At 43.0% G+C, this 17,743-nt stretch overlaps 1 protein-coding gene across 1 annotated transcript in view; it reads left to right on the plus strand.

The window, feature by feature from the left end:
- Positions 1–17,412: 17,412 nt before the first annotated feature.
- LOC309335649 (ankyrin repeat domain-containing protein 40-like) overlaps positions 17,413–17,743 on the plus strand; it is an 84,825-nt gene continuing 84,494 nt past the window's right edge. The window contains exon 1 of the mRNA XM_081850871.1: positions 17,413–17,523. Coding sequence (XP_081706997.1) covers positions 17,522–17,523 — 2 coding nt within the window. The 5' untranslated portion in view covers positions 17,413–17,521. The remainder of the gene's footprint in view (positions 17,524–17,743) is intronic.

A 17,743-nucleotide genomic window follows, 5' to 3' on the forward strand; every position in this document is an offset into this window, starting at 1 on the left:
AAACCGTCCTGTGATCTTTGGATGAAGGGTGCTAAGTAGCCACACAACTGCATTATAGGCCAAGAAGCAGCCTGGAATAAGATCAAGAGGCTTGGACTCTCTTTTAGGTGGCTGCTTTGGCTGGTAAACCAATGTTCACACTTGGTTCACACTTGTTGTAGAATAATTATTTTTATTTTTACCCTGCCCATCTGGCTAGGTTTCCCCAGCCACTCATCAGATGTGACCTGCAAACAGTATCAGCCACTTTCATACTTCTCTTTTTAATGGTTTGATCTTATGTGGTAGCATCATGCACATACATACACATTCTGAACACATAAATGCCCTATATACAAGCACTCAGGTACTCCCCACACAGTGCTTTTGTGTTAATGTGTTTATTGTGATAGCTCAGCTATATGTATCAATAGGAAAAGTGGAGTGGGGGGAAGGTCTTTGAATTTTTTTCTCCAGCTCTGCATCCTTCAGTTATGATAAGAAGATAAAATGATGGCCCAGCTCAAGAAATTCTAGCCTGCTGGGAATCCTAAAAAAAGAATGTGAGACTTAACCCCTTATGATTCAAACCTCATTTATTAAATATGTGTTAGCCATTATTAGTATGCTCCCTTCAGTTCTAATGATTTAAAAAAACAAACCTCATGTACTTCAGTTTCAGTTTCATAGAATATAATCATAGAAGTGGAAGCAGAAGAGTTTTCTATCTGATTTGCAATAAGTTCTCCCTGTTCTCTGGATGTGCAATGCAAACAGGCAAATCATTTGGTCACCTACTGACCCATGAAACACGGGTGCACTTCAAAGAGGAGTATACTGTACTCTGCAATAAAGATTAGTTTCAGAGCAGCCAGAAAGAAAGAAAGAGAGAGAGAGAGAGAGAGAGAGAGAGCGCAAAGTACAATGAGTGCAGTGCTCAGGGACAAGTTTGAATGAATGTTCTCTTATACTATAGCTGGACATCTCTAAGCACTAAAAGTGCAGGTCATTTGGAAATGTTCATTTTAACACCAAGTCCAACTGTGTCTAGGGTCACTGCAAGTCAATAGAAGGGGTTAGGTTTTGGGGGCCCAAGATGAGCAGGGGCCCCAGGCTCTCAGCTGTCATTTTTAAAAAAGAGAGTAAGCTGACCAGACGTTTCTCAAGAAAGTTAGTGCGCAAACCATGGAAGCAAGCACTTGGCAGGCAGCACCATTGCTAAGGACACTTAATCACTTAGTTATTGTTGCTAAGCAATCAGCGAAAGGCACGTTGACCACTCCCACCTGCCCCCCTCCCAGAGCAGCAGAAGCTGAATGAGGGAGGATATTGGGGTATATTTCTTTAAGCACTTTCCTCATGATGTCCACATTTGCTCCCCAAGTGTGCTGCCTTTACAGAATAAAACACAACTGGCAGGTTTTAGTATGATTTACTTTAAAGTAAAAATAAGTGAGGTTGAAATGAGTTAGGTTTCCTCCCTACTGATTTTTTTTTAAGTGACATCAAAACCATCATCTCCCCCCACCCACAATTTTCCATGTTCTCTACACAACCACAAGTGGTCTGCTTGTAATCACTGGGCTGTTATTTATTAATATACGGTAACCATAAAACAAAAATGCAAAATGAATCAGCACATACAATCATAAAATTATTAAACACCTTACTGATGCAACAAATTAAAACTCCTAGATTCTGTACTTTAACCCAAGGATGTCTATATTTCTGTACTGAGGTTGGCAAACATTTTGTGCATATATATGTTTCGCTGAGAGTTGTGAAATTGCACATACACTTGTTCAGTTTTTGTGTTTTGGATTTTCCTCCCAGGAGTTCAAGTCTATGTACATTGTCTCCCCGCTTCGCCATTTGATCTTCACAACAACCCTTTAGGGTTGGGTAGGAGAGTTGGCAGTTCAGGCATCAGAGTTGTGAAACCACACAGAGTACTTTTTGCTTGTTGTTATTTAATCAGGGTTCGTTTGGGTATTTTGCTGTAAATATCAGGACTATGAAATGTAGTCAAAGGCTGCTTTTCTAGCTTCCTTTACATGAACTGTGAATAATAATAATAATAATAATAATAATAATAATAATAATAATTTATTTATACCCTGTCCATCTGGCTGGGCTTCCCCAGCCACTCTGGGCGGCTTCCAACAAAATATTAAATGACATTACTTAAGAATATAGGAAGAGCCCTGCTGGATAAAGCCAATGGCCTATCTAGTCTAGCAACCTGTTCTCTCAATGGCCAAACAGATGCCCATGAAAAACCTGCAACCAGGACCCGAGCAGAAGAACACTCTCCCCTTCTGTGGTTTTAAGCAACTAATATGCAGAAGCATACTGTTCTAACTATGGAGGCAGAAGCATAAACATTGTACCCATTTGCCACTGAAAGCCTTATCCTCCATGAATTTGTCTTTTAAATCCACCCATTTTGGTGGCCCTTACCGCCTCCCATGGGAGCGTATTCCATAGTTCAACTAGGCACTGTGTGCTGTATATTTGCTTTTCCGCCCAGGAGCAGAAGGTTGTTTACATTTCCCTCCCCTCCCCACATTTCTGTTTGCAACAGCCCTGTGAGGTAGGCTAGGCTAAGTTAACAATTGTACGTAAGGAGCAGCCCTTGTCCATAGATTGTAAGGGGGTGGGAGCAGAGTATAAGGTCCCTCATCCAAATACTGTACAGTATCAGTATCAAACTTTATTTTGGTCACAGACCAGCATAAGATAAAACATACGGATAAACTGAACACAGAAGACTTAAAACAGGTAAGGAATAAAAAACCTAGTAATAAAAAGGTGGATTAGATCATACATACTTAAAAAGATAGAAACAGGGACAAACAGTTCAAAGTGACTATAAAGGAGGGAGTGTGAAGGAGCACAGGCCTTGTATTTTGGGCCTAGTTTGTGGCGCAAACCATCCTTTGGCGAATATCCATCACGGCAGCACAGAAACTAGCAACTCAGTATGTAACACCTGTGTTTTCATCTTGAAGTAACAGGGAGGTATAGAGTTCTTCTGTGCAACCTGGGAATTTGTGCAGTATAGGCAAGATGAACCTAGCTCATATATCTGTATAGTATTGGCAGTGAAAAAATACATGTTCTGTTGTTTCCAGTTGCCCAGAGCCACATGGGTATTTCCTCTCCTCGTACACTCCAAATACAGTGTACCAGGCTAGGAAATCCTGTTGGCATCCCTGACACTGTCTATGGTAGGCATATTCTTTCGTGCTGGCAGAAGAAGCGCTTGTCGGTTTTCAATTTGTTAGGCTAAAGTAAACAAAAGCTGCCTTTGTGGTGGAAAATACTAAAGCCGAGTGTGTTGGGTTAAGAGTTTTAGTTAGATGTCCAATGAATCTGTGATGAATTCCTTGGACTGATTTGTGTGATTCAGTGCTCTCATTTCCAGAAAAGTTACCAGCGTGCATGTTTATCAGACCCATCATTTGGGCTGTAGCTGCAGGGGATTTTGCTCTTCTCTTGCTAGACTGATAGGCTAGGAGGACTGGTAGAGTCAGAGCCATAAATATAAGCATTGGTGCAGGCTACCCCAACCTGGTGCTCGCCATATGTTCTGGATTGCAACTTCCAGCATCCCTGACCATTGGCCATGTTGGCTAGGACTGGTGGCAGTTGTACTACAAAACATCTGTAGGGTACCAGGCTGAGGAAAGCTGCATCAGCATGTTGATGTAGAAAAGTATGAGATGCCAGTGAAAAGATATAATAATAATAATAATAATAATAATAATAATAATAATAATAGAGCCAGTGTGGTGCAGTGGTTAAGAGTGGTAGACTCATAATCTGGTGAACCGGGTTCGCATCTCCGCTCCTCCACATGCAGTTTCCAGTTCTGTGAAGTCTCTCAGCCTCACTCACCTCACAGAGTGTTTGTTGTGGGGGAGGAATGGAAAGGAGAGTGTTAGCCGCTTTGAGACTCCTTCGGGTAGTGATAAAGTGGGATATCAAATCCAAACTCCTCTTCTTCTCTTCTTAATAATAGTAAATTTTATTATTTATACCCCGCCCATCTGGGTGGGTTTCCCCAGCCACTCTGGGCAGCTTCCAGCAAAATATTAAAATGCAATAATTCGTCAAATATTAAAAGCTTCTCTAAACAGGGCTGCCCTTAGATGTCTTCTGAAAGTCAGATAGTTCTTTAATTCTTTGACATCTGATGGGAGAGCGTTCGACAGGGCGGGCGCCACTACTGAGAAGGCCCTCTGCTTGGTTCCCTGTAACTTTGCTTCTCGCAGTGAGGGAACCGCCAGAAGGTCCTTGGCGCTGGACCTCAGCATCCAGGCAGAACGATGGGGGTGGAGTTGTTTCTTCAGGTATACTGGGCCGAGGCCATTTAGGGCTTTAAAGGTAAGCAACAACACTTCAAATTATGCCCGGAAACATACTGGGAGCCAGTGTAGGTCTTTCAGGACCAGTGTTATGTGGTCCTGGCGGCCACTCCCAGTCACTAATCTAGCTGCCACATTCTGGATTATGTGTGGACAACATGATTAAAGTGAAAAGGAGCAGAAATCATTTGAGAGAAAACTGCTGCTTTGTTTTACTAAGGATCAACTACTTTTAAATTGTGTTTAATTGCCATGGAGACGTCACTGTTGCAAATCAATTACTTTGTGCATATGGAGTTGTCTAAGGCTAAAGAGCAGGAAAAAATATCCATGTTTCTCAAGTAGGGCCAGTACTTTCTTCCCCAGCTGTCAAAGTCATAGGAAAAGGCAGCTGAGGAGATGTTTTGAATAAGCAAGCCTATGACCCCATCCACACTATATTTTTAAAGCACCATGGTGCCACTTTAAATAGCCATGGCTTGCCCCGAAGAATTCTGGGCAGTGTAGTTTGTTAAGGGTATTGAGAGTTGTTAGGAGACCCCTATTACCCTCAAAGAGTTGCAATTTCCAGAGTCGTTTAACAATCCATTTTCACAGGGAACTCTGGGAATTGTAGCTTTGAGAGGGAACCAGGGGTCTCTGAACAACTCTCAGCACCCTTTACAAACCACAGTTCCCAAGATTCTTTGGGGGAAACCATGACTGTTGAAAGCAGAATGATACTGCATTAGATGTGTAGTGCAGAGGGGGCCTATGATGTTAGAGGTGCAAACAGCTATTTCAAGTGTATGCATGTGAGGGCATGGGGAGTGGTAGTACAGACATATGATTATGATTACCAAAGTACAGCAGAAAGTGTCATATGACAATTACTGCCTCTTCCATTGCTCAAAATTTTGGAGTGGTATTCTCAATGCTAAAAACTTCCATGGATGCAATGATATATTTTGAGGGTTTTGCACTTGTAAAGTGCAAAGTGATATGCCCCGTTCCATCTTACTTATTTGCTTATACAAAATGCCATGGAGGGCTGTCTAGCTTACAGAGTGGATCTGCCTCAGAGGGTATTTTTGGTATCCCTCCCAGACTCCTATAAATTTGACAGTTTAAAAACTGTTCTGCTGAGATATCTCCCACCATAGTGTTGTAGTGTACCCACTGAGGTGCTTGCAGGGTACAGAACCAACAAAAGTTGGACACCTCTGTGTTGACTTACCTTGCACAGAAGCCTCTCCTCTCTTTGGTGCAGCACCACTGCAAGAAGATCCTAGAGCAGGCATGGCCAAACTTAGCCCTCCAGATGTTTTGGGACTACAACTCCCATCCTCCCCAGCTAACAGGACCAGTGGTCAGGGAAGATGGGAACTGTAGTCCCAAAACATCTGGAGGGCCAAGTTTGGCCATGCCTGTCCTAGAGCATATCTTTGGCTGGCTGCCTTCCTATATCTCCCCTACACACCACAGGGTGTGTCTGCTCACCCACCTGGCTGCTTGTATGGGGCATGTGCTGTCTGTATGTGTGCCTGCATTCGCCACGTCCATCTCTGGCATGCAGCCTTCGGAGGGGTGGCAAACTCTCTATGCAACCCTTGGGCCACAAATAGTGAGCCACCCCACATATATGGCATTTTTTTTACAAAGCACACTTGAACATCCCTTCCACTGTTTATACTTGTGAATGGCATTGTTGTGTGAATCAGACTGATTAATCTGTGGAGTAAAAACATTAAAACTATGGTACTTAATTCTTTTTATAGTTTCATGGCTAATGTCACATTTTGTGGCAACAAACTCCATGCTTGCTGCTTTGTCAGTGACTCATGGAAGGCTGAGCAGCTTTAGTTTTCCACTTTGCATGAGCCCTGATTTTCAGAAGTGGCTGGCATCCTTTTCTCAACCCTGGGTATATATGTGTGTGCTTTCACTCTTAAATGTTGGGTCCAGATATATATATTTGAAGCATCTGCTTTGTTTCCTATTCCCTAGCGATACTGTGAAAGCTAGTCATTTTACAAAGTGCCATGGAGATGCATGTAGCTGTCTACATGAGCTGTACGTCATCAAATACGGAGATGAGTTTTGTTCTTTATATGAGTCATCATTCCCTTTCTGACCTACTCTTCTAATTGCTAGTCATTTATTCTTTGGGAATTCATTATCCCCACCAGTAGCTTTTAACAAACAGGCAGCAGCCTGGAGTGGCAGGTATTTGCCTCTGAGGTACCTGATGTGTGTGACAAATTAAAAGTCGTTTAGAAACCTGACAGTACTTTGCCATGGTTCCACCAGCAAAAATGATCCTCCATTCAAGCCTCCTGCATTTCACATGTTGTCTTTGTTCCAAGGTCAGCCCAGGGCAAGGCCATTTAACCGACTGAGAAAATTCTGATGCTGAGCAATGTTCTAGTTAAATAAGAGGCCTTGGGAAGGGATTCTCTTGAAGTCCCTTGTCTCTGTCCATCTGCATTTCAGTCTCACTAACTGTGGTATCAGGGCAGTGATTGGACTGTGTGTGCTGAACATTGCCAAAGGTCTACACATCTTCCTTCATAGGTCTATTGCTCCCACATTCACATGTGAGGGGTAAATCTCAGGGCCCAGAATTATTTGAGGGAAAGAAGACGCTTTGGATGTGCTCTAAAGATATAGTGTGCATACATAGCCTTTTTTTTTTTTTGGCTGCGCTATGTGTCCTTCACCAAGTTCCCAGCTGTATCCTCATAACTCTGTCAACACAAGGACATAGTGATGTAGAGTGATCCATGCAAGAGGTTCCATGTGTTCCGGCTCCACCCATTGGAGAGGACTGTTTGATGTAGTGTTCAGTTACATGACTGAGAATATCTGGGTTCAAATCCCACCTCAGCCATGAAACAAACTGTGACTCTCTCGGCCTGCCCCACCTTGCAGCAGTCTTGTGAGAATAAAAGTTGGAGACACACCACCCTGAGGAAGGGTGAGGTTAAACTATACCGTAATAAATAACACACCCACCCCTCTGCTCTGGTATTGTGTCACTGCACTCTTCCACTCATGTAACATAGGTAAAGGGACCCCTGACCATTAGGTCCAGTCGTGGCCGACTCTGGGGTTGCTGCGCTCATCTCGCTTTATTGGCCAAGGGAGCTGGCGTACAGCTTCCAGGTTATGTGGCCAGCATGACTAAGCTGCTTCTGGTGAACCAGAGCAGCGCACGGAAACGCCGTTTACCTTCCTGCCGGAGCGGTACCTATTTATCTACTAGCACTTTGACGTGCTTTCAAAGTGCTAGGTTGGCAGGAGCAGGGACTGAGCAACAGGAGCTCACCCCGTTGCGGGGTTTCGAACCGCCGACCTTCTGATCACCAAGTCCTAGGCTCTGTGGTTTAACTCACAGCACCACCGGCGTCCCCCTCATGTAACATATTGCCATGCAAATGTAGTTTCAATATGCAAGCGTCTTTTGTGTTCCACTTTCAAAAGGGAATGTAGCAGTGATCCTGTCTCACCCAAGTGAGTAAAGTATGGAAAGACTGTAGCCCTGTACACATTTAAACAGCCATAGTGTCAGGCTGATAAATGCCTTGGTGTGATGCATTTCCAACAACAAATGTACTTGGCAAGATTAATGCCAAGTACAGCATGGCTGTTTTCTGCTGTGGTTGTGCTCCAAGATACACATCAACCAAGATCTGACCTCTCTGTTGACTGCCTGTGCATTGGGTTGTGGGCTTCCTGGTTAATGATTGCAGGTGCCCCTTCCCTCCATTATGCTAAGGTCATGGTTATTCTTCCACTCCCATTCCTTATACTGCATTCAAAGCACAAGGTGCCTCCAGGGAGAGGTAAAAGGTCAGAGGGCTGGCATGCCTAATTGCTACAGCCAGCAGAATCTGAGATCTGTGTCCTTGCTGTTTATCTTTAATTTCATCAAGGTTGGCTGAACCAACCTCTAGGCACATACCCATGATTCTTAACATTGTTCAAATTAAAGCCTAGGCCAAAAAGAAAAATAAGTCAGAGGCCCCCTTAGTACTCTCCAAGCACAAAAGGAAAGGCAAAGGTTTTCTCAGCCAAGTGAGCTCTGCTTGTGTGATGAACAAACAGACCTTGTTCTTTCATTACACTTGAGAGTAGCCAGTTTGGCTCATTTCATTCAAAGAATCATACAAAAGCTTGATTAGGTATTTCAAGGGTTCATGTTTCCTCAGACTGCAATGTTCTTCTGAAGGGAATACACAAGGTCTCTGACATTAAGCATTCCCACTGCTGTGTTTGTTTACAACATCACAGCCCATGTTCAGTAACTAGTAAAGCCACCTATTGCACGGGATCCAAGTGTCTAAGACGGACCTCCTCCTCTAACAACATCCTCATTATCATTACTCCCTCTTGAACATAAGATCCCAGGGTGGATTACAGCAATTAACCTGTCCAACAACTACAACTACAACCAGAGACTACTAGGTAGCTGGGAAAAGGAAATTTTGGTCCGGTCTGACCATGAAGCAGAGTGAAGCATCTGCCATAAGCTCTGGGGCCCCTAAATTAGGATGTTCCTAGATGCAGTGGAAGTTGATATCCTGTCACCAGAGTTGAAGTAAGATTCAGCTGCCAGTTCAGTTGGATTCTGTATGTGGAATGTAAGAGCCCTATCTTGGCCTTTTCCTCAGGCAGCAAAACAACGACCCTGTTGTTTTCACATCCCTTTGTCATGCTGTCCACAGGGAAACCTACTCAGCACCAAACTTTTAGCTGCCAGGTAAAAACCTGCTTATTTTATTTTATTTTTAATTATTTTTTGTTGGTTTTTACACATATTTTCCAACATGACATCCTTTTAAACATCATTTAGAAATTTTTGGCTATCACAGCCTAAGACTTCCTTCAACCTCGACTGATGGTTTTCTAAAGTGTTTCTAATTATGCATTTTGTTACTATAATTATTGCTATAAACTCAAATTTCCAGTACATCTATTCTTAATTCTTTTCACAATAATTTATAAATTACTCCTTACAAAACTTCTTTTAACCCTACAAGCGATGTCAATTGGTAAAAACCTGTTTATTTACCTTAGCTTTTTTGTATATGTTCTGCCGAAGAGAGCACAATTTACCTTAGCTTTTTAAAATGGCTGGCATAACATAGCCTTTCCTCTGCTGCAGCCATACTTAGGTGCCCCATGCCTGCAATTTGCAGTTGGAGGGCAATTCAAATGAGGATGGCGACAAAAGCAAAAGCTAAAGTCCCTTTCCGCACATCATGGTCCTTATGCAGTTTATGCCCTCCCTCATGTACTTTCATCTTCTTTTTCTTTTTTGCATGCCATTTGTTTTCATACCAGCCACATTAGGGCCAAAGGCATTCACATGTCACATTTAATTGGGCCTTGGCTCTTCATATTTTCTCGCTGTGTTTTTTTAAGCATCTGGTGTTATGCTATTGTCTTTGGTCTCTTGTTTTTAATTCCAAAATTGGAAGTGGAATATATATATATATATATATATGCAGGTTTTGGTGTCCTCGGGTGTCTTCCCGTGTAAAAGTTGGGGTGTCTAGGCGACGTTTCGACGAGGTCGCCTAGACACCCCAACTTTTACACGGGAAGACACCCGAGGACACCAAAACCTGCATTCCTGTACCCGTGAAAATCTACGAAAGCAAATATATATATATATATATATATATATATATATATATGTGCAGATTCAGGATGTCTTAAGGGAAAGCATATAGGATTTTAAAGACAGGTTGATGCTGGCAAATTTGGCATATCCTTTCCTTTCTCTAAGCAAAAGGTAACAGCAGAACCTCCATGATTCTCGAAATTCCCTTTCAGCCACTTTTGCTGTGTCCCTTTACATTGCTCCATGTCAATACCATTCATGTAAGCAGTATTTGCTTTACTTCAAGATCTGATGGTTTGGATGTTACCCAAGTCATTTGGATAAATGAGGTTGAATTGTATAAGAATCATGGCTGTTTCCAAGCTAAATGTGAGCTTCACATGGCAAAGCATTCTCTCTCTCTCTCTCTCTCTCTCTCTCTCTCTCTCTCTCTCTCTCTCTCTCCCATGTTTTTGAGCATTGAAAACCCTCATCAAACCTGCCATTATAAATGAGAAGCTTCACAAATGCAAAATTAGAAGGTTACAAAAATATATCCTGGAACGAGGAAGGAGAGAGTTTGGGTGAGTCTGCCTACACAACATACATTTAAAGCTTATTTCTTCCCCCAAAGATTCCTGAGAACTGTAGTTTACTCCTCACAATTTGCAGTACCCTTAACAAACTATATGTCCCAGGAGTCCTTGGAGGAAGCCATGGACTTTAAATATATGGTGTATACTACTGTCCCAACTGAGTGTGCATAGGACTGCAGCCCTGGGTTTTTTTGTTGCAAGGTTAGAAGGCCAAAGAAAGACGATAAGCTTGGAATTGGTATAAGGAAAGACTGCAGGGGATAGAACTCTACCAGCAAAGATAAGAGATGAAACCACAGATATGGGATTAAGCAGCAAATTGATAAAGATTCTGCAGAGGAAAAGAGATGTCTTAGATGGATTTAGCTGGATAGTAGGTGGATTTTTAGCATCCAATTCTGAGTTGTAGGAAATGGGACAGTGGCAAAAGAAAGTACATGATGTGTTTGTTTAGAGCACAGATAAATAGAGAGCTTTCATCTAACATGAGGAGGGGGAGACTTTGAAGACAGCTTAAAATGCTTCACTATTTATCCTAATCACAGGGTGAGTCAGTGATAAATTATGTTTATCCAGTCCTGTATTCAGCTTTCTGTAATATGGTGAAAGAGCAGCTGATAATATAGTCATACAGTGGGAGCAGATTCTTACCCCTCTCTCCAAAAAGGGGCGGGTGGGGAGAATTGAGTCAGCCAAAATCATGTAATTATTATCTGAGGTAAGAAAGAGACATCATTTATTCCCAACCAGTTCTTAATGCAAAGTTATACACTGTGTAGAACTGCCCAGTTTTCTCTTAAGAAGCCCGTGCCAGCCACTGCTGGGCAAGTGAGGGAACAAATACAAAGGGAATAAGGAACTGAAAAAAATGAAGGTTTAGCTTGACTTGAAAAGTTTGCCATGACAAAAAATGAAGAGAGCTCCTTATCCTTAGGCAGATGAGCTTGAAGATTTCATACAGGTTGACCCTGAATCTGAATTTATACTTAACTAAAGAAAACACTTATCCAGATGCTAAAGTCCTGAAAGATAAAAAATACAATAAAAAAAAAATTCCTTCCAGTAGCACCTTAGAGACCAACTAAGTTTGTTATTGGTATGAGCTTTCATGTGCATGCACAGTGTATCTGAAGAAATGTGCATGCACACGAAAGCTCATACCAATAACAAACTTAGTTGGTCTCTAAGGTGCTACTGGAAGGATTTTTTAATTTTTTATTTTGTTTTGACTACGGCAGACCAACACGGCTAGCTACCTGTATCCTGAAAGATACATAGCTATTCCTCTAACCGCCCTATGTGTCCATGTTGCAGAGGAAAAGCAGTAGCCATTAAGTCATGGTGTCCAGAAAGAAATAAGAGTAGGATGGTGTTTGAAAGTGGGGGAAGGAAATTGTTTAGTGCGCTGTGAATGGTTAAGGCTAAGGCAGGGAATGGACGGCCAGCTTCTGAATTATAATGAATTTGGAGCCATCTACCAGTAACAGCTTCATTGTTGTAGAACACATGCACTGAGGCATAGCCAGGACGTCCCACACAAAATCCAAAGGAAGTGGTAACATTGGCATGTGGGTTCCCACTCACCCTGTCTCTTCTCCATTTCTGTTGTCTGTTAGTATTTCACAAGACTAATCTAAGATGGCAACCAGAGGAGGGACTTTCCACTGGTGATGCCCTGTTCATGCAATGCCATATCCTTCATGGAAGCCTCCACTTGGATCAAAGAGCTTCTAGGACTGATTACAATGGGGGGGGGGAGCAATGGCTAAAATGTTTTGATTTGAAAGACAGTTAAATTGATCATTTAATCTACTCCTTGATGGTACCTGATGACTGCTTATTTTTATTTGTTTATTACAAATATTGTGCATGTGTGTTTAAATTCTGTTTTCCCTCTGTGGGGTTATTGGGTTGTTTTTGTTTTTATTTTGTGATTTTATATTGTGATTTTATCCTGTGAACAGCCCTGAGACTTACGGGTTATAGGGAGGTATATAAATTCAATAAGAAATAAAATAAGTAAATAAGCTACTACTGATGTCAGGGAGTCCACCTTGAGTATGACTGACCCATAACAAATACATACATTTTCTCCTCCCCCCCCCCTTGTATATTCCCCATCTTGCCCAGCTGAGTCACTCCTTTTGTTTTAACGATTTTGGATTTTATACTCCAGAATCATTGTCTTCTTGCTCTTCCTTATAAATGCCATGAAGCCCCCTAAGTGGCTTGGGGCAAGTTGCTGCCTATCAGCCTACCCTGCCTCACAGGGTTGTTGTGAGGATAAAAGAGTTAAAGTGTGCATGCCACCTTCAGCTCTTTGGACAAAAGGTGGGATATAAGTGCAATACTAAATTAACTAACTGCAGTCCTATCTTGCGGGGTCGAAACATCATCTGAAGTCAAACACAATAAGATCGATATTTATTATATTCCTGCAAAATCTTCTCCTAGTAACCTAGCTGTACTTGCTATTAACCATACTTCTTTTACAACTCATTCTACTGTTTGCAGTTGAAAATGTATTAATTCGATTCTGGGCAATCTTTTCTTTCGCACATTAATTCTGTTGCAAAGACCTGCTGTTATTTCTTGTTTAACATTGCAAAAATGAAACTATATCTGCCTTTTTCTATAACTACAACTCTAGTTCAAGTGATTGTTTCTCATCTTGATTGGGCTAATATTAGGCCTGCTGGTTCCCAACTTTTCATCTTCCCCTTATTTCAGCTTTGCTGCTTGTCTGGGCTGCTGTTCTGCTCATGTGTTATCTCTTTTTTTCTTTTCTTATTTTGCTTTACTGGCCCCCTTTTTTCCTTTTTCCATACTTGCTATAAACTCATTTTTACCATTAAGGCCCGTCATGCTCTTGTGCCTTCTCCTTGTTGTTCCATCTTGTTCTTCATGCTTTGTTTAATCCTATCTTCAGGCTAAGCCTCCTGCTTTCTATTGTCACTATCTTGTTGTCACTGATCCTGTGGGCCTAAAATGGTCTTTTAATAGATATATTGTACAGGTGCAGTATAAATAAAATGTGGCGACAATCATGAAAACAAGTTTTCATTTCTTTAAAAGTGAAACTGTGGCCAGATAACATTTGCCTCACCTTTATTAAAATTGTGTGGCTATATCTGTTGCTAGATTAAACTGCTTTGAGGAGCAGGTCCAGGTTACACATACGAAGTTTTCTTACTCCAGGTCATCTTATTTATCCATCTAGCCCAGTGTTGTCTGTTCTGACTGACAGCAGCATTCTGGGGTCTAAGGTAGAGGCATTTCCCCTCATCTGATGTTTGATTCTTTTAAGTAGAAATGCCAGGGATGAAATAATAATAATAATAATAATAAATTTTATTTATATCCCGCCCTCCCCAGCCGAAGCCGGGCTCAGGGCGGCTAACAACACTAAAACAATACAACATTATAAAACATTATAAAAATGAGTTAAAAACAAAATTAATGGCAACCATAAGCTAAAGTCTTGAAAAGATTGCCAAAGGAGGGAGTCAGGCTGCGCCCTAACAAAAGGCCAGGTGGAACAGCTCTGTCTTGCAGGCCCTGCGGAAAGATGTCAAGTCCTGCAGGGCCCTTGTCTCTTGTGACAGAGCGTTCCACCAGGTTGGAGCCGCAGCCGAAAAAGCCCTGGCTCTGGTTGAGGCCAGCCTAACCTCTCTGTGGCTTGGGACCTTCAAGGTGTTTTTATTTGAAGACCGTAAGTTCCTCTGTGGGGCATACCAGGAGAGGCGGTCCCGTAGGTACGAGGGCCCTAGGCCGTATAGGGCTTTGAAGGTTAAAACCAGCACCTTAAACCTGATCCTGTACTCCACCGGGAGCCAGTGCAGCTTGTATAGCACCGGATGAATGTGATCTCTAAGCGAAGACCCCGTAAGGAGTCTCGCTGCGGCATTCTGCACCCGTTGGAGTTTCTGGGTCAGTCTCAAGGGCAGCCCCACGTAGAGCGAGTTACAATAATCCAGTCTGGAGGTGACCGTCGCGTGGATCACAGTGGCTAGGTCAGGGCGAGAGAGGTAAGGAGCCAACTGCTTAGCTTGGCGGAGATGAAAAAATGCCGCCTTTGTTATAGCTGCAATCTGCGCCTCCATAGAGAGGGAGGTATCGAAGATTACACCCAGACTCTTAACGGATGGTGCTGGCACTAATTGCACCCCCGCAAGAGATGGGAGTTGCCCCCTCAGTCCCAAGTCGTCCCGTCCCAGCCAGAGGACCTCTGTCTTCGAAGGATTTAACTTCAACCGGCTCCCACGAAACCATCCAGCCACAGCCTCCAAGCATCTGATCAGTGTGTCTGGGGCCGAGTCCGGGTGGCCGTCCATCAACAGATAGAGTTGGGTGTCATCAGCATACTGATGGCAGCCCAGCCCAAAACTCCGGACAATGGCTAAAATGTTTTGATTTGAAAGACAGTTAAATTTTATGCATGCAAAGCGTATATTCTATCACTGAGTTATAGTCCCTCGCGAATCAATAGACAGGTTGCTTATCCAATGCAGTAAGATAAGATAAACTTTAAGTATTGGTAGGAATTGAGGCGGTATTGCAGGCTGTGGAAGACACTTATTCATTCTGCTGTGTTTATTCAACCATGTGAAGAGTGAATCAGTAACAAACTGTACAATCTCGGAAATTCCTTTTGAAAAAGAGACACTTCTGAGCCATTTCAGCAACTGCTTTCTATTTTTCACTAGGAACTAAGGAGACATTGATCTCCATTTTGTGACCATTTATCTGCATTTTATGATCACACAATGCAGTTTGTGAACACATAAAATTCAAGTTCCTAAAATTTCCAGGCAGGTTTTGTTTCACCTTCATGACAGTTCTGAAATAGGTTAGATCCATTGAAGTCTAACAATGGTTAGGTTTTTTTTAAGGGTTTTGTCATCTTTTTAAAAGGTTTTTGTCATCTTAAATTGCTTGCTTGTTATATCTACTTCCGTTCTCATGCCTAAGGTATTTTATACTTCATTACAACCCTTTTTAAAGCAGATATATTTTGTGGTAAAGGTAAAGGACCCCTGACAGTTAAGTACAGTCGTAGACGACTCTGGGGTTGCAGCGCTCATCTCGCTTTACAGGTCGAGAGAGCCAGTGTTTGTCCGCAAACAGTTTTTCCAGGTCATGTGGCCAGCATGACTAAGCCGCTTCTGGTGCAATGGAACACCGAAACCAGAGCAGCACACGGAAACGCCATTTACCTTCCCGTTGGAACGGTACTTATTTATCTACTTGCACTTTTGGTGTGCTTTCGAACTGCTAGGTTGGCAGGAGCTGGGACCGAGCAACAGGAGCTCACCCCATCGCAGGGATTTGAACCTCCAACCTTCTGATCAGCAAGCCCAAGAGGCTCACGGGTTTAGACCACAGCGCCACCCTCAGCCTATGTATTTTGTGGTAGTTTCCATTGAACTGGGAGAGGCCACCATTGAGTTGAATCCATACCGAGTCGTGCTTAACCTTAACAGCTTAAAAATATATTAAAACATCAGCCATCAAAAACTTCCCTAACAGGGCTGCCTTCAGATGTCTTCTAAATGTTATATAGTTGTTTATTTCTTTGACATCTGATGGAGGGCATTCCACAGGGCGGGCGCCACTACCGAGAAGGCCCTCTGCCTGGTTCCCTGTAACTTTGCTCTCACAGTGAGGGAACTGCCAGAAGGCCTCGGAGCTGGACCTCAGTGTCCGGGCTGAACAATGGGGGTGGAGATGCTCCTTCAGGTATACTGGACTGAGGCCGTTTAGGGCTTTAAAGGTCAGCACCAACACTTTGAATTGTGCCCAGAAACATACTGGGAGCCAATGTAGGTCTTTCAAGACCAGTGTTATGTGGTCTGTCGCCGCTCCCAGTCACCAGTCTAGCTGCCGCATTCTGGATTAGTTGGACTTTCTGGGTCGCCTTCAAAGGTAGCTTCACATAGAGCATGTTTCAGTAGTCCAAGCAGGAGATAACTAGAGCATGCACCACTCTGGTGAGACAGTCTGCGGGCAGATAGGGTCTCAGCCTGCGTACCAGATGGAGCTGGTAGACAGCTGCCCTGGACACAGAATTGACCTGTGCCTCCATGGACAGCTGTGAGTCCAAACTGACTCCCAGGCTGCGCATCTGCTCCTTCAGGGGCACAGTTACCCCATTTGGGACCAGGGAGTACCCCACACCTGCCCGCCCCTTGTCTCCCCAAAGCAGTACTTCTGTCTTGTCAGGATTTAACCTCAACCCGGTAGCCGCCATCCATCCTCCAACTGCCTCCAGGCACTCACACAGGACCTTCACGGCCTTCACTGGTTCCAATTTGAAAGAGAGGTAGAGCTGGGTATCATCTGCATACTGATGAACACCCAGCCCAAACCTCCTGATTAGATCTCTTGTTATGAAATTCAAGTAATTGCAGGTAGATCCAAGTGGGATATACCCTTGGAATGCTGGCATTGACCAAATGCATCCTTGGAAAAATCAGTGGGCTAGCATCTTCATCTATGTATTATTACAGAAGGGTGAGGGAAATGCTGTATAGTCTGAGCACAGGAAGAGGCATCAGATCCTCTCTCCTCTTATCGTTGTTGCTTTCTATAAGTCCTTCGTCTCCTGTATGACTTAGTAGAATAAATCATTAAGGATGTTGACACTTTGCAAGGGTTACTGGGGCTATGGTAATAAGAGATGACATGTGTGCTGATCTTCCCCTACCATGCAATTATTAAAAGCAGGGTGGCTCCGTTGGGACCATGAGCTGACAACCATGTACAGTATATGAATGAAGCATGAGGATGGTTCAAGTTTTGCTAATATCTAGGGAAGAAATAATTCAGCACCTGAAGCCTGTGATGAGCATCACCATGACTGATCTCTCAACCTTTCCAGAATGAACACAGGAAGAGCTCTGCTGGATCACACCAAAGATCTAGCTAAGCCAGAATCCTATTAACTGCATTGGACAACCAGATGAGTCCAGTAAACCAACAAGCAAGACATGTAAGTAACAACCCTTCTCTTCCTGTTTTCCCTCTTCTCCTGTAATAATTGGTATTTGGAGGCATAAGTTTGCCCTTGAACCTGCAGGTTCCATTTAGCTTTTCAGCTACTAGCTGTTAACTGGCCTGTTCTCCATTCATTTCACTAGTCTCTGTTTGAAGCCATTTAAGCCAGTGACCCTCACAATATCTAGCGGCAGATGATTTTGTCAGCTAATTAT

This window comes from Podarcis erhardii (genome assembly GCF_964252035.2).
Source record: "Podarcis erhardii genome assembly, chromosome: 2".
Lineage (NCBI taxonomy): Eukaryota > Metazoa > Chordata > Lepidosauria > Squamata > Lacertidae > Podarcis > Podarcis erhardii.